Source organism: Pieris brassicae, chromosome 12, assembly GCF_905147105.1.
Source record: "Pieris brassicae chromosome 12, ilPieBrab1.1, whole genome shotgun sequence".
In the NCBI taxonomy this organism is placed as follows: Eukaryota; Metazoa; Arthropoda; class Insecta; order Lepidoptera; family Pieridae; genus Pieris; species Pieris brassicae.
Window position 1 is genome coordinate 8,981,668 of NC_059676.1, and position 24,066 is coordinate 9,005,733.

At 33.0% G+C, this 24,066-nt stretch overlaps 2 protein-coding genes across 3 annotated transcripts in view; one reads left to right on the top strand and one right to left on the bottom strand.

Annotated features, from left to right (window-relative positions):
* Positions 1 to 431: 431 nt before the first annotated feature.
* LOC123717472 lies at positions 432 to 6,322 on the bottom strand. 2 transcript variants are annotated; one of them, XM_045673471.1, is made up of 7 exons: positions 5,884 to 6,322; positions 5,053 to 5,134; positions 4,640 to 4,675; positions 4,202 to 4,305; positions 3,101 to 3,216; positions 2,391 to 2,464; positions 433 to 2,120 (listed from the first exon to the last, which is right to left on the bottom strand). In XM_045673471.1, exons 1-6 carry the CDS (start codon positions 5,999 to 6,001, stop codon positions 2,414 to 2,416), a joined length of 507 nt encoding a protein of 168 aa, XP_045529427.1. In that variant the 5' UTR covers positions 6,002 to 6,322; the 3' UTR covers positions 433 to 2,120; positions 2,391 to 2,413. The 2 variants fall into 2 exon arrangements, with proteins under 2 accessions (XP_045529428.1, XP_045529427.1); XM_045673472.1 differs by lacking the exon at positions 4,640 to 4,675 and having other exon boundaries at positions 432 to 2,120.
* A 263-nt stretch (positions 6,323 to 6,585) lies between these two features.
* LOC123717140 (histone-lysine N-methyltransferase eggless) overlaps positions 6,586 to 24,066 on the top strand; it is a 30,451-nt gene continuing 12,970 nt past the window's right edge. The window contains exons 1-17 of the mRNA XM_045672980.1: positions 6,586 to 8,863; positions 9,034 to 9,170; positions 9,962 to 10,012; positions 10,758 to 10,833; positions 10,992 to 11,066; positions 11,431 to 11,591; positions 12,162 to 12,197; positions 12,464 to 12,530; positions 13,210 to 13,397; positions 17,058 to 17,212; positions 18,265 to 18,380; positions 19,738 to 19,871; positions 20,747 to 20,776; positions 21,262 to 21,342; positions 21,788 to 21,826; positions 22,442 to 22,612; positions 23,414 to 23,531. Coding sequence (XP_045528936.1) covers positions 6,874 to 8,863; positions 9,034 to 9,170; positions 9,962 to 10,012; positions 10,758 to 10,833; positions 10,992 to 11,066; positions 11,431 to 11,591; positions 12,162 to 12,197; positions 12,464 to 12,530; positions 13,210 to 13,397; positions 17,058 to 17,212; positions 18,265 to 18,380; positions 19,738 to 19,871; positions 20,747 to 20,776; positions 21,262 to 21,342; positions 21,788 to 21,826; positions 22,442 to 22,612; positions 23,414 to 23,531 — 3,625 coding nt within the window. The 5' untranslated portion in view covers positions 6,586 to 6,873. The remainder of the gene's footprint in view (positions 8,864 to 9,033; positions 9,171 to 9,961; positions 10,013 to 10,757; positions 10,834 to 10,991; positions 11,067 to 11,430; positions 11,592 to 12,161; positions 12,198 to 12,463; positions 12,531 to 13,209; positions 13,398 to 17,057; positions 17,213 to 18,264; positions 18,381 to 19,737; positions 19,872 to 20,746; positions 20,777 to 21,261; positions 21,343 to 21,787; positions 21,827 to 22,441; positions 22,613 to 23,413; positions 23,532 to 24,066) is intronic.

Genomic DNA, 24,066 nt, shown 5'->3' on the forward strand with positions numbered 1-24,066 from the left:
GACGCCAACCCTCTAAGTTAATAATGCCCCTTTTTAAGAAAAAGGAGACTTCGACACTCTCCTGCTGCTTAGCTACTCGGTCACATATCTGCCAGATAGGTTAGGATGCCCTGTTTATAAAAAATATATAAATATATTTAAAATCAAATATAATGATACTATTAATAATGTAATATGTAAACTAAAAGTCTGCCTTTTAATGATGTAATATAAATTTGTACGCCATTGTGTGGAATATGCGAAATCTAAGACCATATTCTTGGAAATAAATTATTATTATATTAACTATAGCCAGTTCAACTGGTTTGGCAACATCGTTTACAGATCTACCAACACTGCACTATTCATTCGTAGTAACAAGCTGTAATACTTTAAAGAAAAAAAACTTCTATTTGGCAAAACATTTTATTCAACAAAATAAATCCGTACCCATAATGTATTAGTCCATTCGCATATTAAATAACAATTTTGTTATAATATCAATTTTATTAACAATAATTAGATGAGACGGTTAATGTTTCTAAATATAAATATAACTATTAAGTAATGCGGTCACAAAATCATAGAGTTTAATTCGAAATAGAAAAGACATCTCTACATCTATGTATTTGTAATAATCCATTTAATTAATGCTTTTTAATACACTATGTCGACATTACATTACGATAATTATATTATTTAAACGGTAAATTATGCAATGTAGAAACATGAAAGTATGTCTCTATAGACGTAAAAATAATTGAATATCTACTCAATTTTACATAGGCTTTAAGCCATACATTAAAATATATCAAATAAGTCAAAATTTATCCAACAAACTACAATACCTTTGGAATGTCATAAATTATCGCTGCTTAATAGTATGGAGTTCAATGACCTACGGCGTTTGACCTTCTCAAACTTCTTACGGGAATTTATTATATAAATGTCTACGTTTCGCTTTTCTCCAAACGTATATAATATATAAGGACATTTAATTGATAAAAACTAAAATTTCAAAATCGATTTTAATTAGATAATAATTTGTTCTCAACGTTTATTATTTGGATATTGTAGTTCATTCAGAATAGGTGAAATAAAATAAATGTCACAGAGTTAAATGTATTCTAATGTTTAATAACAAAACATAATTTTCCAAATACCAATTCATATATACAATAACATATTTTGAGCATTATTCGGTGGTTAATGTTTTTGGCATCAAATGTCACAATTATAATAATTCATTTTGTACCAGACACATCCAGACCCAGACTTAGATTAGACCAAAATACAATCTTGTCTTTTGATAAAATAATAAAAACAACTATGGTTAGATAGAGACTAAGCCTGACTCCAGTATGTCTTAAACATATAGGATAACTACGGGAGACATATCTAGCATACAGTCGCCTTCGATTAATTGTGTTAAATTAAAAAAAAAACAAATTTCTTAGCAAAAACATTTCAATTGACTGATAAAGTGTCGAATCTTGATCTTGTAGTGTGACGCTCATAAGTCATGAGATTTTTTGTAGAAAATACTTTTTGAAAGAACTGCTCAAATTTAATCAGTTTTAATATAATCAAATGAAATTTTAGATACAAGAAAATATTAGGGAAATCTGGATATAAATTAATAATTATCTTCAAAACACAAATTATTTTCAAAATTCTGTAATATGAATTACAATTATCCTACAATTGACAGTTACTAGAGATGTAACCCTATAAATGCTTAAAATTCACATTAATTTTCAGGAAAAGAAAGAAAAATCAAGAAATATACAGGAATGAAAGAGACAAGAACATTTTAGTAAAAATAATCTGAACTAATAATTAATTCTTACAGATCTTCATTCGCACATGACACTTCAAGGCAATTAAAATAATCAATTCACAATTTATATTATTCATAATTCGTTATTATTTAGTACATAAATTATTATTTAACGAAATTTGAAATATCAGTAAAATGTTTACTAAAATATTTCTAATATGAGGAACACAGATTATACTTAGTTGCCAACATATATATGCAATTAGCATTTAAAATGTCATGTGTATGTTGTTTTTGATTTCCTATATTCCAGCTAACACAAAACTAACTATACAATCCCTGCCCGAAGTACTAAGTATATCTGAAATCAAGAAATATTCTGAAGTCTTTTTATATGAAATAGCTTTAACATGCAGTAAAAAACCAGGTGATACAACATTCTAGGTCTAGATTTCTGTATCTGTTTCGTGATCATTTGTTTCTTCTAATAGGCCGGCAACGCACTTGCGGTCCCAAAGCCAGAAGCCAATACGTTATAACGTACTATATGTTATATTGAAAATAATTAATGTCATTATGCTGGAGTTCAACAAAAAAAAAATATTCAGTCTAATAATAAAAGTATATTTACCATCAATATAATTCCTAAATGAGCTATGTACTTTCAGTTCTCGGGGGTTTTAAGGGCGGTGTCTGGACCGTATCCTGAAAAAAGAAACGTATGTACACGCGTTAGAGGTTAAACTTCTTTTGAGTTCCTTCTCCTTATTCTACGTTTGTAGAAAAAACGACACTGACAATAGAAAAAAGGTATTTAATACTTTGAAAGTTTTACTAGGCGCATTATCTAGTTAAATAAAGTTTATTTAAATATCACAAAAAAAGGATTTCTACATACATTGACTATGCTAACTTCAGGGTGTTGGTTTTTTGTGACGATGTGCACGCGCATCGTAAAAATTTACTCTCATAATTTTTCCCTAACCCGCCCAAAGAAGTATAACATCAAAAAGATTTTCAACAACAAATTAGTTTAAAAAATAACCAATTTTGGATAAATAATATGAATAATTACTTCGTTTTTCGTTTTTTGAACTCGTATACAAATTAACAAATGTCGTACACACCCCAGGTGGTAAATAGGATGGAAGATATCAAATATCTCTTCGCTAAGCCAAAGTATGGGCTGAAGGGTAACATTTAATGATGGTCACGTGACCAAGCGTAAGCATATTTAATTCCCATACAACTTACTTTGTATTTTTTGCACAGGCCCATGTTCGTCTACTATTATCTCTACATTGGATGCAGTCAATTGTAAGTCCTATATGTACTACATACCTTTTCTAAGCTCTCCGAAGACGTAAGAACACCATTTTTAATAGACTCTTTGAGAGTGTCTTCCTCATCTGACGGAACGTCATAAAATTCTTCACTATCGAATTCTATATCTGTGCCTGGAAATTATGTTAGTGTTATTTTTATTTTATATTATTTGAATAATACTGTTATATAGACAAAATCATATTTCAGAATAAATTTAAAAATTATAAATTAACTTATTATGAACCTAGAATTTTATTCAAGACAAATATAATGTCCTTATATGCAATGCGTTTCCAGCTTGTTTTATGCTTTGGTCAATTAAAATTAACGTTACTGATCGATTTCTATGTACGTATATGTAGTATTATTTCAAAAACAGCTCGATAAACAAACGGCAACTAAATCCATAGTTTGCATTTTTGAAGTGAATCTTCTTTAGAATCGTGATTTCTTGAAGAGACAAGAATACAAAGATGTGTAGGATGAAGCCGGCAAAGAATGAGACTCAAATATACATACCTACATATTTTATATTACACTATATGCGGCTGTGTATTACTGCTTTTTAGTAAGTAGTCAGCGTGGTGTGTTTAAAAGTGTTTGTGAGTATGTTTATATCTTGTTGTGCTAAATTATAAATGTTTAAATTAATTTTTTTTAAACCAGGAAGAAGAAACAATTATTAAACAATCAAAATAGATGTTCAAATATAAGTGTTAATGACTGAAGTAATAAATGGTATGTGTAAATATTTTTTAATCCTGTTTTAAGCATACTATTTCAATGTTTTTCAATCAATAAATATGATTTTCATTTTATACTGATCATATGTTATATATATATATATATATAAGCTCAATAGAACACGTGTAAAACATATATTTGTTTTAGTCTATTTTAGATCACTCTCACCAACAAAATACCGTCCCAACGCGAAATAATTTATTAAATAATGATTGTGAGTACTAATAATACTAACTTTCATAATTAAATTTTAAATCATTGAAATGATTCATCTCTTTTGTCGATTTATTGAAGTATTAATTCTATTGTGTGTGAAACACACCTTTTTTTGTTAAAATTATCAGATATGTATCAATATCATGCCTTCCTTACCAACTAGTGAATGACAATCGGTATAATATTCTGAATCGGTTGCATCACCAGCCGGGGTGACTTCACGACGCACCCGAGGCTTAGCTTTCACCCGCCGCGCTAGTCTGAAATCATTAACTCCCGCTGTCAAAGACGTAGAGCGTCTACTACTCTTGTAACTACCATTTCTACAAAACACTTGTATATTTGTCTATACTATGCTTTTAATATGTATAACCATCTCTTAAAGGATTTGAATAAACTAAAATTTCGACTTATGATTTTACTTTTAAAACTGACAAAAACATTGCAGATTTAATTAATATATATTTGAAATACATGTAATAATGCATAACAACAAATACTGTTTACAGAGATGTTGTTAAATAATATTTAAATGCTGCTTATTATCATTTTAAGTATATTTATTATAATTGTATAATTTATACAAAACTCTACCTAACACGTGACGACTCGCTCTCATTTCTATTACGCCTTTAACAGCAGGAGTAAATAATATTATGTTAAAACTTGTGTAACATTGTGATAGTAAATTACATCTATGCTATTTACATGGAGATATGCAAAACATATAAGTATGTGCATAGAATCATAACTCTCATTCTACCATGTGCCGGATATCTGACACAACTACAGCATCATGGAGCAGGATTAGTACCTAGACTATCATGTGCCGCTTGAAGGGATTTTTAATACAAACACATAATACAGATAGCCTGGAGCTGACAGTTTTTAAATAATTTTCTACTACATACAGAGTTACATGTAGAAACAAAAATGTTTTGCAATTTTTAGAAGTTCAGCAAAGCACTTTTGCACATATTGTGAGTCTAAATAATTGTAATACATACGTTTCTTTCTGCAATTCTCTTAATGCTTCCAGTTCTGTGCGCATGCTTGATACTTGCTTATCCAATCTGGCCACTTCACTTACTGAAATAATATTTTATATAGAATATATTGTATTTCCTAATATGGAACATCTGTGTCTATTTCAAGAAAAAAAAATAATATGAGATTGATATAGAATGGTAGTTGTATATTATAGTATTGCTAAAAGAAAATAACAACAATCAATAGACAAATACTAATATAACTGATCACCAAAACATAAATTATTGTACATTTATATAAAAAAAAGTACCATAATAACATTCCAGTATTAGTACCAGTTATAGGTAACTGGTTTTTTTAAATACTATTTCTTTAGTTCCTTAGCCCAGCAAGACGTTGTAAATTTATTTATTAACCAAGCACATAATCTTACCTAGTTTCAGATCTCAAGTCAGTCACAACATATACGAACCTCTGGACATTAAAAATCAAAACAACTTTAAATTAATTTTAACCAAACTAAATCAATTTAAGAATACAAAGAAGTTTATTTATTATGAAAAATATCCACAAGCCATGTTTAGTTCCTACAACCTCTTTTCCATTATTCATTAAAAAATTGAGTCCTTTATTTAAGCAAGTTTGACTGGCTATTTGAACATACTTACTTGCTCTGTCCCTTTTTAATATTTGTGTTTACACAGTAGTAAAAAATATTCTGGTCTCTTGCATTAGTTTTTTATTTATTTTTACAGGTTAGTAGAAACTTAGGGGGACATGCTTAGGGAAACTGCATAACTATCTGGTTTAGTTCCTGAAACTAGACTAGACGGAAAGATCGTACTTACGTAACATAGCTCTCCTTTTCTCAGCATATACTTGTTCATATAGAAACATTCCAGCAGCGCCCACAAGACCTACGATAGCAGCTCCCATCATCAGACGAGGTGATAAATAACTGTTCATTTTCGATTCGATCTTGTTAGTTATGGTACAGAATACACTTAATTAAATATTGAATAGGGAATAATATGGAAAAGCTTCGTATTATATGCCAATAATTCTCATTTCATCATAAAAACATTAAATGACATACATTGAAATGTTTTCGTGGTGGCAAATAGAAGGTACTACGACAAAGGTCGAGCCTTATTTGGAAACCTTAGTGAATGTAGTTATTTATGCGATAAATAAGCTTTCTAAATCTTTAAAATATAAATTAACAAATGGAAAAACTTAAACATCCAAATTCCAAAGTGAAATTTGAACCCGTCTCCGATCTAAAAATCCAAATAATTGTTAGGTATGTCAGTGTCAACTGTCAACAAATTAACAACTTAAAATTTTGTGGTATTGTCATTTGTTTGCAACTTCAGTCTTTTAGGATATATATATTCTATTCTCATACACAGCTTTCACGCGTGACACTGACTTTTCATCTTTATTACTTTAAGAAATAATAAGTGAATTGTCTTAAGCACATATGATAGATCAAAGACATCGTGACTTTAGATTACAATTGTCATAATTCATAATTTTGATATTGAAAGTTTATGAGCTGTTTGCTTGTTTAGTAACAAAAATATTTCATACTGAAAACAACTTATTTTCGGCTTATTCATTTCGTTAATTGCAAATATAAGAATCTCTAACTATGGTATCTGGAAAATCTTTGCGATTTGTTGGTGTTGATTTAATGTCTTAGTATTTTTGCCGTATTTTTTAAGGTTCATATTATTATATGCAAATAACCTAACAGCAATATTTTCCATGTAATGTTTTTGTTATGGGCATATTTTATGTAGTACTAAAACTATAAATAAAACATATCATAAAGGATGGATTCATCTTCCTCAGAAGCTAGCAATGCAAGCAATAATGATAATATAAACATTTCATCTTTTGATACAACTGTTAAGCCATTGACTCCATTAGAAAATTATAATGAAAAGGAAAGCTGTTGTGTTAGCCCAGTTGAAGACATACTGCTAAGATGGAATGATTGCAATGATAATGATGACAAGACTATAGAGAAGGACTTAGCTGATGAAATGGAACTACTGAAAGATTCAGAAGATGATGAGACTATTTCTAAGAAGGAAAGGCATAAATTAACCATGACTGACAGTAAATTACTTAGTGACAATTCAGTAGCACTGGAGGATTCTGATAGTGATAATTTAAATGGCATTGAAATAGTAGAACCAGAATTACTAAAAGATAAACCTAATTTAGCTACTATTGATGATAACTCTGTTTCAGTGAATACAAGAGTAATAAAAAAAACTCTTAAAGATCCCAATGTTATGTTGGAAATACCCACATACATAGATATTAGTAACAGTGACTGTCAATTGAATGATACATTTAATATTATGGATTACAAAAATGATGACCATTTTGTAAACAATAAAAAAATATTAACTGATACTGTTAATAAAATTGAAGAAGATCAATATAAATCTAGCATTGTAAGCCACATATTGAAATCTCTTAAAAATGAAGAAACAATGCTTGATATTGATGCTGATAAAATGAAAGAAATACAGTCTAATATAGAAGATAATCTTTTGAAATCCCCTGAAAATGAAGAGAACTTACTTGATGATGAACCAATATTAATTGATTCTGAGGATCCTGAAATTATTAATATTATAGAAGATGATGATATTTTAGAGCCAACTCTTAACAGAATGTCTCCTCAGAAATGTGATGCATCAGATGACAGACCTACTTCAGATACTGAAGACCTTGATCAGTCAGATAATAGTTTTTTTTCTGATATAGATGTTATTCTGCCAACAGACCCAGAAAATGTATTTAAAAACGAAGATACTGATTTATTGTTAGGAAATATAGCTCCTCAAACTAGTTTGACAGTAAATAAATCAATAGAACCACAAGTAACAGCTAAAGATAATGACAAAGAGTCATCTATTGACTTGCCATCTGATAAAAACATAGAAAATGAGTGCATTGACACAAGTGCAGGTGACATAGTCCATAAAATAGATGAGTTAATGAGGACTTCATCTGAAAGTAATAATCAATCATATATGGGTGTTAGTACTCCTACAATTACTATCACTCCTTTATCATGTCAGAATAAAGATTCAAATTTAAACCTAAAACCTGGGGATAATTTAAAAGCAATACAAGATAACACACAAATATCAAGCCAGATTATGAAAGATCCATTGTTGTCTGAAGACAAAAAAAATATTGATGATTCTCATCCATTAACATCAAAAGAAATTAGAACTGATGCCATTTTATACAACTGTAAAGATACTATACATAACTGCCTTGAGCAAGACAATATTTCTTCTTCACCAAATAATTTAAATGATCGAAATAATGCTATTCCAAGAACATCGATAGACTCTAGGGAGAAGAACTCTAAGTCAAATACTGAGATCTCATTAGAAAATACTAAAGTTGATAATGAGAGTACATCTATTATAGAAGAACTTAAAAAAGAATACCCTGTACCAGACCATACCAAAAAAGAAGAAACCATGAAACCAAATGATGCTATTCCAAACAAACCTAAGGATCTCAAAGATTCAACTTTAAAATTGGATAAAGCTATTCCATCCACATCTAAGATAGAAACAATTCAACACATTGAAGACCAAGGACAGAAACTTCAAGAAAACAGAGACCCCATTCCCTCTACCTCAAAAACTGATGAAGATGGACAAAACACATCAGACAGTCTTGGATTGTTGGCCGAATCCTCTCGTATGATGGAAGACGATGAGGATCAAGAAGAGGACGAAGAAGGTGATAATGGGGATGATGAAGAAGAATTTGATCCAGAATATGGTGAGCACATCTTTATTTATACCAGATAATCATATTGAAGTCTTAACACATTCAACATCACTTTATACTTTCTATTTGTGCTATTAACACAACTCGGACTGTGTCTGTAAAAAATGACATTTGTCTCACCATTTATTTATATTTTAATATCATATATTGATACATTACAGAAAACAGTAACCAAATGACTGTTGAACAATCAGAGGATTCAAACACCCGTCATTCAGAAATAGATGGCAAAGAAATCAAAGAGGATGACAAAATTGCTGAGAGGCCATTTGAGTTTACTGCGCAGAAGGATGATCAGGTATTCACTAATCTAGCATAACAAACTATCAACAAACAATATTTTTGTTTATATGTATACCAACTGTAGGCTATTATCAATGTAATGCAAGTACTTGCATAATGGCGCCTTTGAAAATATTATTTGTATATTTTGTTAGATAGATTTACGCTGCCGTGCCGGATTTGGACGGATTGCTTCGCTTTTTAATGTTGTTTGCCATCACTAACGTTTGACCAACAACTACATTTCGAGATTACCATTGGTGGTTCAAGATATGTTTGCCATAAGACAAAACCATAACCATACCAACCGTTTGCCATAAGTCCTGCTTAAAGAAATAAAGAATAAACGCATTACACTTAAATCGGTTCATAGGTGAATTTATCAATATATGCCTGCTTAATATCCTGCTCACCGTCTACAATCTAAAAATCTGACTAAAGGCATGGCTTATGAACACACCCTATGCAGTGTTAGAGCTGCTTCTGAGATCTAGTATGTTTGTTTATTTTATTCATTCACTCAATCACTCACAAATTTGCACTCATGCATTCAGGCATGTTGATAACAGTTGAAAAATCTAAAATAAAAGATGTAGTTAAATTATATGTAAATATATTTTAAGGAATTTATAATGAAGTTTGTTATGGAAACACTGAGAACCTGACATAGGTCTTTTTTACTTAATAGGGATGCCACAACTTACACATTATAATGCATATGTACTTAAAATGAATAAACACATTTTTATGTATATATTTTATTTATTTATGTTGCTATTATTAAAATATAAAAATTAAAACTTCCAGCAAGAGGAAACTACTAATGAGGCTAATGAAAACGAAGATGCCGATGAAGTGGTAAGTAATCTGTTCATGGCAATAATATATTTATGTGTCATTATATACAGTGTACACAGTATACTGTATTTTTTGATTTTCTATTTAGTGTCGTTTCCTGACTTTGTTTATGTGGAAATATTACCAGTAATACATTAAATACAATAAAATCTAAGTAATTATGTTTAAAGAGAACTTGGTCTTTCTAACTTTTCCCTTTTCCATTAAACATTTACATTCTCATTCATATATGAGAACCATATATGTACTGTTATACTGTTATAGATATATAGTTAGTTGTTGTTGTTATAGTTGTACAGTTATACTGTTGATCAAATATCCCCTATTTCACCCCCTACTTTCGGCAGAAAGAGCAGATTACCTTTTCCCAAGGTCTATTTGTAGTTTATAAGTGTTAGTTTCATGACAGCAGTGTTGGCCTAGTGGCTTCAGCGTGGGACATATCCCTGAGGTCGTCGGTTTGATTCCTGGCTGTGCACCAATTGACTTCCTGTCTATGTAAATATGATATTCGCTCTTACGGTGAAGGAAAAGCACCGTGAGGAAACCGTCTTGCCTAACGGCGTGTGTCAGGCACAAGAGGCTGATCACCTACTTGCCTTTTAGATTAACAAATGATCATGAAACAGATACAGAAATGTGAGGCTCAGACCTATAAAGGTTATAAGGCTACTGATTTTTTTAATAACATATTTATTATAGGTTGTAGTCTATGGTATTATAATACAATTTTAATGTATTACAGACAGTCGAAGCACAGGATTCCATTGACATAGAATCAAAACTGTCTGACACTTCTGATGAGGAAAATAAGTGTAAAGGTATGTTGTTAATTTAACATATAATGTTATGAGATATTTATAATTCATTAATTTCTATAATAGACAATAGTACATAAAATTATTCAATTTGAAACAATATGAGACTTAGACTTCTACCTTTAATTGAATTATTAAAAGATTTTATAATTACGTTTCAGATTTACCTGAGGAAAAAACTGAAAAATCTCAAAGTGTTGACGACACAAATGTTGTTGAATTAGATTCCGAAGATGGTAAGTGATTGTATCACGATATTAAGATAATAACAACAACAAGTAATTCTGTCTTTAATTTCACGACTTAACCACTGAACCGATTTTAATGAGATTTAAAAGGAAATAATAATAAACTGACGCCCGTGCTAATTTTCGCTTTTCTTTCTTAATGTAGTGATACTGCCGCCCATGGAGACTCACATTGCCAGAAAGCTGTCTTCTCTTGAAGGTTCCTAAGTTGAATTAGTTCGGATATACCTCATATAAATAAATATTAGTTATCAATGTTTACATAAAGCATTTGACATATGTCGGATTTTAGAAAAACTACGATATAACTTAGTGAACACAAAGGAATAATTTGTAAATGATTACTATATAGATGTTCAAGAGACAAAAGACGATTCTGATGTGACGTCAGTGAACCTCCCGGCCGGTATAGATGTCATTGCGTCTCACTCTAGCGTAGCGAATACCGACATACGCGTGAAAGAGGGGGAGATAGTCATAAGCGGTATACCGAAACCAGCGGCTGTTAAAGTTGTAAGTATTTGGTTATTTGTAAAATGCTTGAATATTGTTTTTCTAAAGTCGACGCATTTTAACTTCGGGCAATAAATATCACTGATCATAGGAATCTGCACGCAATGCAACCTGTTATGGATACTTAGCTACCTGCGCACGCGGCGTCGATGTTGACCTTCATTAGCACTGACTCCTGATTGGTCGTTACGAGTTTTTATATAAATATAAGATATTTTGTTATAACACTCATTACATTACTTACGTTTAATATAAATAATTTTTCGATAAATTATTTGTATTAATAAATATTTCTATAAACATAGCGCTACATATCGATCGTATCTATGCCGTTATCGATATGCATCTCTACAATTGTTACGCACATCACTACACATCTCCATAAGACCTGTAAGCGAGCGAGACTGACAGAAAAATATGATTTGTGACCCTAAGCCTCAGTTCATAATGCATGGATTATAGTAATCGAACCCTTGGGAGGTATTTTAATAAAATGATACTACATTAGTCTACGGTTAAGGCTTTCTTATTATTAATGTAATATTTATATATGAATAAATAAATTTACAGGCGAGACTGAATACAGCAGAAGTGTCTATAAAAACGGTAAGTTAATTTTATTGAAATAAAGATTATGTTAAGAATTCTATAATTTATTTAAATATAATGTTTTTTGATAAAAAGATGTGATTTCTTTAAAAATACTTATTTTTATCCCGTCATAACTACAGGAGATATTTTCAAGGATATAAACGTAAAAAATATCACCTAATTTGTTTCGCTTACATCTGACAATAGTAAATTGCGAATAACAATATAGATTTTTATAAATCGTTTTAGGATTATGATATAATAATTCTAAAAACTTTCAGACAAAACTCCCACCACCTGAAGTATTTAATTTGGATTCTGACGAGGACATGGAGGTTGATAAAGAAGGTATTTATGATGATTAACATGAAACAATGTTATCAAATCACAAATTACAGTATAATACCCGTAACACGTATACGTACGTGTACGCGTATCTAAATGAGTCTAATTATTAAAATATTGTTTGATTTCATGATGAATGGAAGCGAAATAGAGAGAATACTAATGTGTAAAATAATTTAGATTTGTTAACTCCGTTATTCTTTGTAATAACATCAGTGGCAGGTAGAACTTAACGATGTTATGTGACTGACAAAAGGCACGCGAGTGCGTTACTGGCATTTTAGGTACATATGTCCGTATTAGCAACGGCATTAGTATCGGCAACGTGTCCATGGGCGGCGGTATCATCTTCAGTTTCATCGTGCGATACGGGTGGAATTTCGTATTCTGCCTCGATGGCCGTCGTTCCACAACTGAGCGTTTTCTAAGCCCCATCACTATATGAAACCAGCTGCTGTGTATTTCTGTACCAATTTGACTTAGGGTCCTTCGAGAACTGTACAAATTCTTTAAAAGCCGGCAACGCACTCGCGAGCCCTCTGACATCTATGGGCGGCGGTATCATTTAACGTCAGATAAGCCTCAAATGAATAGTAAACAGAACCTGCTAAACTATCAGGCTCTGCAGTGATTAATATCCTCTTTAATATCTAGACTGTAATTTCTCAAGGGTTTCTTACAGCTGTCGAAAATAATTCCGAAGATACAGCAGAAGCTCAATTGAAAAGTATGAAATGTGTCAACGAAGCGTGTCCACACCTTACGAACGTATTTTATGTGGCTGACACTAGTGCTTTGTCATTTTACAACGCAAAGAAGTGTCGATATGTATGCGAGATATGTGCGGAGGCTGTTGTTAGAAGAAATGAGGTAAGGATTTTTCTAATATTAAAAAGCTTAGCGGAAAGTATTTGAGATGATCTTTACTTCGGCCTTTTAGTTAAAAGGCTAGTCTTTAATAAGTACTTATAGAAGAGTGATAGCCTAGTGGCTTCAGCGTGCGACTCTGTCGGCTGTGGACAAGGGGACTTTCTATGTAACAATAGCGTTGCCTGGAAGAAATCGCTTGTCAGAGATAATAATAATCAATGGCGCTACAACCTTTTTAGTTCTGGGCCTCAGATTTCTGTATCTGTTTCATGATCGTTTGTGAATTGAATAGGCAAGTAGGTGATCAGCCTTCTGTGCCTGACGCACGCCGTCAACTTTTTTGGTCTAAGGCAAGCCTTCCTCACGATGTTTTTCTTCACCGTTCGAGCTAATGTTAAATGCGCACATAGAAAGAAAATCCATTGGTGCACAGCCGGGGAACGAACCTACGACCTCAGGGATGAGAGTCGCACGCTGAAGCCACTAGGACAACACTGCTCTTGTTAGAAATGATCGTTAATAATAATAATTTATTGCAAGAATATGGTACGAAAAGGTGGTACAATAGTATGTTCGCATATTCTGCCATATTGCGCAAATTTGTCTTTAAAGGAGTTTTACATTTTACATTATTAGTCATATGAATTGGTCAATTCTTATATTATTTGTATCGTACATATAATGTCAAATGTTATTAAGTTTATATCAACACAGTGTCTCACGCAAATAATCATTTATCTGTAATTTAAAAATGAATCGCAAAATGTGTTGGTAAGCGCATAACTCTACAGCGCCTGGACCAATTGAACCAATTCTTTTTGTAAATATTCGTTGAAGTCTAAGGGTCTTTTTTACGGCGAGAAAATTCGAATAATTTCCGGGAAAGCCCTAAAACAGCCCTTTTCTTTTTCCCATACAAACGTTTTGTAAATAAAATGTAGAGTCAATTTGAACTTTATTGCTATTCAATAAATTTCATATTAAATTACAAGCACTCACTGTTGTCTAAGCAATGTAGGTGTGTTTCTAACGTCAAAGAGTCTATTTGCACTTTATTATCGCTGCACAAAGTTCAAATTCAATCATATCTATCAAAACAGTGTACGTGTTTGCGTAGGAGGATTTTATCGCGTTCCGAAACACAACAAAAGTGACAATATCACGAACCCGACCAAATTGAATAGTCAAAAATTGTAAGAGCTATAGATCTTTAGTACTGATTTTTAATTTGGTTGACTTTGCGATATTATTTATTTTATTTTAGTTTCGGCATGCGACGTTTTCACGTCATTACATCTGTCAAACAAATCGCGTTTAACAAGGGTTTAATTTTTTAATTATTAATTCTGTGCAAAATTATTTAAATACATACCTACTAATAGGAAAATATCCCAGTCGTGGTTATTTAGTGGGTCACATAAGAGTGGCCAAAGTTCGTGGAAGCGAAGATACTTTGGTCACCCGAGCTGAACCTCACACATCACCCTATCATCAGGGTGACGGAAATTCAGGATTTTTTTTAAAATTGGTAGGAACAAAGAACTGCAACATTTTAAATCTTTTTGACAGAACGAAGTCTGTCGGGTCCGCTAGTTGAGTAATACATTTTTTCCATAAGTAATACACCAAGTCGATATTTAAAGACTCTACTCGGAAGATCTTTTAATTATTTTGGTAAATTATTGTAAACCTATATAGCCTGTACGATTCTGGATGGCTCGAAGGACCAAAATGTACGGTTCCTAGGTCAACGGGATGCTTTAAATAATAGAGATTTATTGATTTATTCTATATTTACCACTCGCGTATTACAATAGAATATGAGCGAAATAATGACGTTCTTATTGCTATGTACTGAACGAATACAATTTTAACAGTCAAAGAGAGTGCCTACGTCTGGCTATGCTCTCGGGGTATAACTCCCATGATTTAGTTAATCGCTATGAAACGAATAACTGTATGTAGAAGAGAGTGCCTACGTCTGGCTATGCTCTCGGGGTATAACTCCCATGATTTGGTTAACCGCAATGAAACGAATAACTGTATGTAGAAGAGAGTGCCTGCGTCGGGCTATACTCTCGGGACGTAACTCCGACGATTTGGGAAATCGTCACGCTTATAAGTGATCGAAATGTACAGCCATGGCACGTACAAACATAGGAATTTGTCACGATTGTAACAGAGCAAAATGTACGAACCTTGGCACGTACATAAGGATGATCACGCTTATAATTCTAAGATAGCCTGAGTGAGCAAAATGTACAGCCTTGGCTCGTACATAGCCTATATAGCCATACAAAAAGTGTTTTTCCTAAACAATTTCAGATTGATTTTTGGCACAGCCAATTTCTCCCCATGTCTACTTCGACTTAAAATATGTATGTTTCTGTGCACGAATAAGGACATTTCTAAAATATCCGTTGCGTTGCATACCTTATAATGTTTATGTTATTAGCTTTTTTTAAATGTAATAAATAATTAAGTGTGGGCCAGCGGAGAATCCAAAAAAAAAACAAAATATATTTGAATTACTACAATAATTCAGACTTAACTAAATATGACTATTTAATCGGCCCGATATGAGGTGAACGACAAATAATCTATATTATAGACTTTATCTAGTTGAGAATTTGACCGGTCCGATGTGAGGTATCCAATGAAAGCTATTGGTATATGTTGGCCGTTTTCTTTCATGGTGTTACGTCAGGGGTACAGGTCCTGCTTATGCGGGGCAAAGGGAGTGCAATGGATATATAACAAAAGCGTTAATAAATAAATGAAAAACAAATGAACGTTGAGGGAAAGCATCGTGACTAAACCGGCTTGCCTTACACAAACAGTCAACGGCGCGTGTCAGGGACAGGGGCTGATCACCTTCATGCCTGTTAGATAGATAAATTGATAGATTGTTAGATAGATAGATTGATAAATGATATTTCATTTTTCTTTTTTATTTGTACTTTTATTTCTTATTACGCGTGTTATATCCCTCTGTGGGGCGTGTGACCCACAGGTCCCACACGGTACAAGGCTTTATATATGCAACAGTAAAGTAGTTAAATCAGAGAGTTAATTGAATCTATAGAAAGTTAATCGATATTCAATCAAGTCGCTAAAATTCCGTCAGACAAGTGAGAGAACGAAACGTTTAACGAGTTTCCTAAGCAACAAGACTAACCTAACCATTTACAATAAAGCAAAAACGGAATTTCCAAGATCTCAGTTCTTCAAGATCAAACCGAAATAACAATAACAAATGAAATAATCATGGCGGAGTCTTGTTTTACATTGTTAATCAACACGCTGGCTTTCAGATGGTTAAACGGTTTCGACGCTGCTTTATTTAAATCAAAATGCTAGCGACTTTTGAATATGGACATTTAATTAACTGTCTAGAGATTCAATTAACTCTATAATTTAACTACTTTACTGCGATATATATCCTGTATATATGGCCAAAAAGTAATTTTATTAAAACAATTATTTCACAATCGTTGTTTTGTATTTTCGTCCTAGAAAGATATTACAACCACTCAAGGCCATGTGTAATACCTGCCAAGATTTCTAACGCATTGACGACTACGTTACACTCTTACCTCAGCCTTATTATTATTATCTCCCTAAGCTAAAGATCTCATTGTATTTATTCATTCTTTTCAGAGACTCATTGAAGGTATACGTAAATTCGAAAGTCTTGTCCTCTTAGATTTGGGCAAAGATATAAAGGATTCAATAGAAGTCCTGGATTCAGACTCTGATGATGACGTCGATCCCGCGGATTTAGCCAAAGAGGTTGTGGGAGAGGAAGGGGCTAAGTAAGTAACATAAACATTCCAGCCTATTTTGTCCAGCGATCCTTGTAGATTTTAGAAAGGATATATATATATATTAATACCAATAGATTCTAATATGTTTTGTAACGGGACAAAAAATTGACCTTTCAGCTTAGGGAGCGTTTATATATAAGTAAGTACGCACTGTAACGCCCCCACCAATGTAACACGCCGTAACGTTTTTCTGTACCTAATAGTGTAACGTTTCGTAACTCTTTATACCTAAAAGCTAAAAGTTAACATTATGTAGACCGGAAAGTCGAACATAATATAAACAACGCGTTATTAAATCCCCGCCCCGCATACTTAAACGCTGCCTTAGTTCTCGAAATATCCTAAATTTGTGAAATGTGATTTAGCTATAGGTACGCATATTAGAATCACTTGATTTGTGGCTATAACCCGACTTCTGGACTGTATCTTTACTCTTGCATTTTTTGAAATAAGTTCCCCTCACAGGGTACAATTTAACATGACGATCTAGCCTAACATAACACTAATAAATAGTAAAAAATGCTCATAATTAATTCTAATCTAATGTACTAAAACTAATATTTAAAATAGGATAGTGTACAATAGTATACTCACAGACTCTATTAAGGGGAAGATACTCTGTTCTTGTGTTCTATTTTCTCACTCTTTAGAATTTAAGACTGACATGTACTCACGTATACTCATAATTCACAAATTCAAATGGTTTTGTCCCTTTCACTCTTCTGACTAGGCGGTGTCAAGAAGTTGAAAAGCCTCGACATTCACGTTTGTGAAGCCTTTGTTTATGGAGCAATCTTTTTGATTACTGTTGTGATTACATAATATTATGTACAAAGGCACAGATACTGTCTTCATTTCATATATGATAGTCAATGGATGGATGACAAGGCCGCATACTAGTTTTGGCAGACGACGAACGTACTCCACCGAGAATTTAGGCCTACTTTACAATTTCTCTTAAAATATGTTCAGGAGGGATCCTGAAACCCTGAACGGTGGGTAAAAAGGTATTTTTTAAATGTGTACTGTAAATATTCTAGGTTACTTAAAGAACACTTAGCTGATATATTTAATGAGCAATGGGACAAATACAAGATGGAAACCAGATTATTAGAAAGTGTTGATTGTTTGAAGACGGAAATGGAGGAGCTTGAGAGTAAGTCTAATGTTTTATTTGCGTCTGAATTGTAGATTATCTTTGTATAGGGATTTTGAAATTTTAAGTTTGATAGTATTGTCTTTGGTTAACATAGATTTTACACATTGAAAGAAAACAATTTTTTAACCGGATTAAAGCTATTTGTATTATTATATACTTATAAACGTGACCACGCACGCTGTAAAGCACGCGAAACGTCGGAAAAATTTAAATTTAAAATTATGTAAATAATTATAAGTTTATAATAATACAAATAGCTTTAATCCGATTAAAAAATTGTTTTCTTAAGATTGATAATATCAAGTGTTTGAATTCAATATAATGATGCTGATCTTTTTCCATTCCTTTTTTTTTTTGATTAACATATGTATGTATATTGGTGGAAATTGGAGGACGCCTCTGCCAACATATGGCAAACAAGGCTGTCGAGGGAATGTCAATATTCAACTATATTTAAGTTAATTTTTTTCAATACTAAACATGTATATTTTAGATTAAGTAAAATAGTATCGTGTCTGAATAAAGGCTTATATTTGTATTATATGAATTAGTGTTGACTCAAGATTTATATAAAAATGTACAATAATTGAATTTCCGCCTTTTATATTCGTTCGGAATTTTCAATTACAATCGTCTAACATCGTTAGTAGATATAATTATCATTCAGGAATTTTGTGTATGGTCTAATCATGCAGACAAACATTTATAGATATTGCCATTCTCTGGTCAACCGTTAAAGATTGGAATGACGTCATCTACTCGATTTACGTGCGTAAAAAGAAATTCATAGAAATATATTAATCCAAATGGATCTGATTTTATTCTAAATCTAAGTTTCCGAAGCTTTTTTGTGCAACGCCCTTAGACTTTACATAACGCATATGATAAATTCTCATAAACACGTAATTTTAAATGGTAAATAATTGAATTGTTTATTTAAGAAATGATAGGATTAGGAAATTGCTAACGAAACACGGTAAATAAATTTTTAAAACCTAATGAAACCCCCCCCCCCATGCTGCATTCCCCCCCTGAAACGCGCCGTAACGTTTCTGCATCCAATAGTAAAACGTTTCATAACCAACCCCAATGACTCTTTATAAAACTTACCATTATGTGGTGTAAAGTACTGGAAAGTGGGAAACAATAACGCGTAATTATTCAATCCCCACCCTGCATCGTAACGTTTTACAAGAGGACACCCCCCCCCCCCCAAATTCGTTACGTAATACTTGAACGCTACCATAGCCTTAACAGACACATTGCTTCCTTGTGGGCCGTGGGCGCCACGTTCGGAAAATCTGAGCTGATCTAAATAATAAGTATGTATTTACAGTTTTTAATATTTTTCTAGGACAAAGCAAAGAAGTAGACGAAATGTTGAAGGAATGTCAAAAGACGACTGACAATTTTCGTAACGAGTTATATGCTACATTCAAACCTGAAATTAAGCAATTACCACCCCTTAATATATCTGATACGAATCAGGTGAGTGTGGCGGATATTGTTGTGTCAAAATATTGTAGATCAATACATATTTTTAGCTCTGGGCTTCAGATTTCGGGATCTTTTATTTTTTTTTTCTAATAAGCAAGTAAGTGGTCAGCCTTTTGTATAGATACCGGCAAACATCTTGAACAAATGTCTTTGACTGCACAGAAGCGATTTTTAGGTATCACTTTGGTCTTGCGAGGCGGTGAGATAGTGACGTGTCGATCGCGTGATTGGTAAATCAGTTGACGTTTGAGTCCCGCTGTGTACGATGCGCAAACTTTCCCCCACTCCCTTATTTAATGCTCAAGAAGTTTGCCGGTATCTGTACCTGACACGCGCCCTCGATACGTCCTAAGGCATGCTGCTTTTCTCCGTTTTCCTTCACCATATGTGATCTATGTGCGTATTTACACTATATGACTTAAATGCGCACATAGGCAGAAACCCAATTGGAGCTCGTGTTCATTCTACCACCTTGGGACGAAAGACGCCCGTTGAAGCCGTTATAACACTGCCTAAATCAATACGTTAACTGCGTAACATATCCAAAATATATTTAAAATTAAATTGAGGCATGTGTAAATCATTCAGGAAAAGTCCTTAGTAATAATGTAGGCTAAAAATCACTATAAGTAGAGACTTATAGCTTTTGTAGAGAAGAGACTAAGAGTAGTCTCTTCTCTCCAAGTCGGATTTTGGCCCAGTTTTCTGTATTTTCTTTATAAGCTCCTGAAGCACTATCATCTGTACAAAGAAAATTAATTTTGCGCTAAGGGTATGAACCCATGGCCTCAGGGTGAAGCAATTACAGGTTCCATGTTCTCTGGAGATTATTATTCATTCATTCATATTTCATGTTTTTTTTTCAGATTACGTGCTATGAAACACATAATATGGAGGTATGTTATTGCTTTTATGATTTAGAGCTTACTGATTTGGTCACGTATGAGCATTATAAGACAATATAAGACACAGAACATAAAAATTAAGTTAGATGAGATCTAATCTAAAACTTTCTGCATAAAAATTACTACAAATTTGATACGTCAATTAACATCACTAGATTTTACTTGAAACTCTAAAACGTTTAAATATAAATAAATATGCGTTACTTAGTGATTATGACATATTGAGTGAAACATTATACGCGGCGGCGTATACGTATACGTATACGGCGTTATAATTACAATTTCCTTGTACAAAATTTGGCGATTAAAAGGAGTAGCGGAGAATTTCCAGCTCTTTTCGAGCGCTCTTGATTACAGAACTGTTGGAACATTTGTTTTTCTTAATATTGACGTTCATAACTGTTAATATTTATCAATGATAAAATCAATTTGATTTAGCTAGATTTTCTACTGTTTTTTTTTATGGAATGTTCCAGACGCGCCTCTCGAAACGACGTATGGCGTCAAGTGTCGAGACACCCGCGAAACGAAAGGCTGATTGTGAGAAAACTAACAATGTAAGTTGTATATTGAATAATATCTCTAGAAAGCTTTTTTTTTTGTTCTTTGTGTTACACTTATCATTCTTACAATGAGTTTTCTGGTATATAACTGATAATGCCCGTCGCACTTCTGCTCAGCAGCTTTATTGCCATTTTTTTGTTATTTGGTTACAATAGTGTTAATAAATATAAGTTAAATAAATCAGTGGAGTTACGACCTTTTTAGGTCTGAGCCTGAGATATCCGAATCTGTTTCATTATCATTTGTCCATCTAATAGGTAAGTGAGCGTGCGTGCATGACACACACGGTCGACTTTTTCCTCACGATATTTTTCTTTACCGTTTGAACGAATGTTAAATGCGCGTATATAAAGACAGTCCATTGCACATACAAATATATATACAAAATGTAAGGCTTATCCGACCTTATTATAAATACAATTTGTGTTTTCTTGACAGGATTATACAGGTGATTTCGGTGACAAAGGTGACGACGATGTGAGTATTTCAAATTCATTTATGATAAATGATACATGACGACACGTCACAAATACAAGATATTTTTAAAAACATATACAAGTTATAGTTATACAAGTGTCCTTAAATTGTTTTGCAGATACGACTTTTTTATAAAAGTCTGAGTTATTCAACTAAAAAATAAAAAGTAAACAATTAGAAACAAATACTAAAATGGTAACACTGAAATTTATAGTACACACAACAAAATAACAATGTTTAAATGTTTAAATTATATATATATATATATATATAGATTTATTACTGACTATAGAAGTAATTAAGTAATATTTACAATGTTTTAAACATTCTTTCATAATTTCAAGAACGTACGTACGACGTACCGTGCTTCTTAACACGTAATCGATTTTTTTGTGTTAATTATCATTTTAATTAACGAAATTAATTAGAAATGCGATATATATATATGTATATGCCAGGTCAGCGTCATTTCGACTAATCTGTGTCACGTGGCTGTCGCATTAAAATAATATTTTTAAATATCATTTTGCCAAATCAACGATTATTCACAAATTATTTTACATTGATCTTGCTTAGAATATACTCATTTAGACTAAATGAGTAAATTTCCTACAGAACACGGACATAACAGTAGTACAATTGTCTACGGAGAACGCACCACCAGATCTGCCACCTGTCGGCGAACTGGAACGTCCACATTTACGACCCGGAATGCCGGTATATGCCATGAGGAATATGTTTGGGACATGGGGCAAAGCGCATATCGTTGAAGTCAATGGGGCTTCGGTGAGTTTAGACTTTAGTTTATTTATCTTAAAAATCGAATTAAAGATATTTATGAAAGCTTTCCGTAAAACTATACCGTACGAGCCAAGGCTGTACATTTTGCTCACTCAGGCTATCTTAGAATTATAAGCGTGATGATCCCTATGTACGTGCCAAGGTTCGTACATTTTGCTCTTTTACAATCGTGACAAATTCCTATGTTTGTACGTGCCATGGATGTACATTTCGATCACTTATAAGCGTGACGATTTCCCAAATCGTCGGAGTTACGTCCCGAGAGTATAGCCCGACGCAGGCACTCTCTTCTACATAGAGTTATTCGTTTCATTGCGGTTAACCAAATCATGGGAGTTACACCCCGAGAGCATAGCCAAACGTAGGCACTCTCTTTGACTGTTAAATTATATTCATTCGGTACATAGCAATTAGCACGTCATTATTTCGCTCATATTCTATTGTAACACGCGAGTGGTTACTATAGAGTAGACCAATAAACCTCTATTATTTAAAGCATCCCGTTGACCCAGGAACCGTACATTTTGGTCCTTCGGATCATCACGCTTATAATTCTAAAATAGCCTGAGTGAGTAAAATGTACAGCCTTGGCTCGTACATATACTCTTGTTAGTATAGTTTGAATTCTATTGGAATGAAAACAGAAATTGTCGTATTACGTATATGAATACGTGACCTCTAGTTTGTGCTAGGTTCTGTTCATAGTTATGTTAGTGAGCCATCTGTGCCTCTCTAACAGTTACTGTTACGGTCCATATTTATGTGTGATTTCAACCTTCGTTACAGAATTCGCCATTTTCCATGTGTCGTATCAAATTCGATAAATCCCAGAAGAACGTGTATAAGAGTCTCAGCGCACGAAATCTGGCTTATTGCGAACCAGCTAATGCGAGGATGACTATTGGTAAGTTGAATATGTTAAAGTACTATTAATTGTCTGTTTCCAATTCAAACTTAGGAGTAAAGCATCAGCATCTAATAAAACCGAACCCGTTGCTACCAAGAGTAATGATACTTTGCAAGAACAAAATATTCAATTCCATCATCGCACTTCGAGGCAGAATGCAAAATGTCTATTCCACAACAGAGAGCTTTTGCTCTTTGTCGTGGTACAGACTACAGACAGAACTTAAAAATAAGGCACTTCTGATTTCTACACGTTGTTTAGCCACAGCCTTCGTAGTAGTCCTGCTACGTGGGTGACTGATTCCTCTGCGCTGAAACAGCCTCTGCACATGGGGCTGTCTGTCAAACCTAGGACAAAAATATGTTTATTAAGCCGTAATTGTCCCTATCATTGTTTTGAGGTTAGTTCTATTTAGGTTTAGAAGTCGCTTTGTCAATTGCGGGTTAACTGCTGGCAGAGCCATTTTGGACTGTTTGCCGTTCGCGCTTCGCAACCATCGTTGATGTTGGAGTTCTGCAGATCTTTGGGCAAG

Coding starts and splice junctions, on each gene's coding strand:
- LOC123717472 (XM_045673471.1), bottom strand. CDS start 6,001: ATGAACAGTTATTTATCACCTCGTCTGATGATGGGAGCTGCTATCGTA. Junction 5,135..5,883: donor GAAAAGGAGAGCTATGTTAC/GTAAGTACGATC, acceptor ATATTATTTCAG/TAAGTGAAGTGGCCAGATTG. Junction 4,676..5,052: donor AGAGAATTGCAGAAAGAAAC/GTATGTATTACA, acceptor CTGCTGTTAAAG/GCGTAATAGAAATGAGAGCG.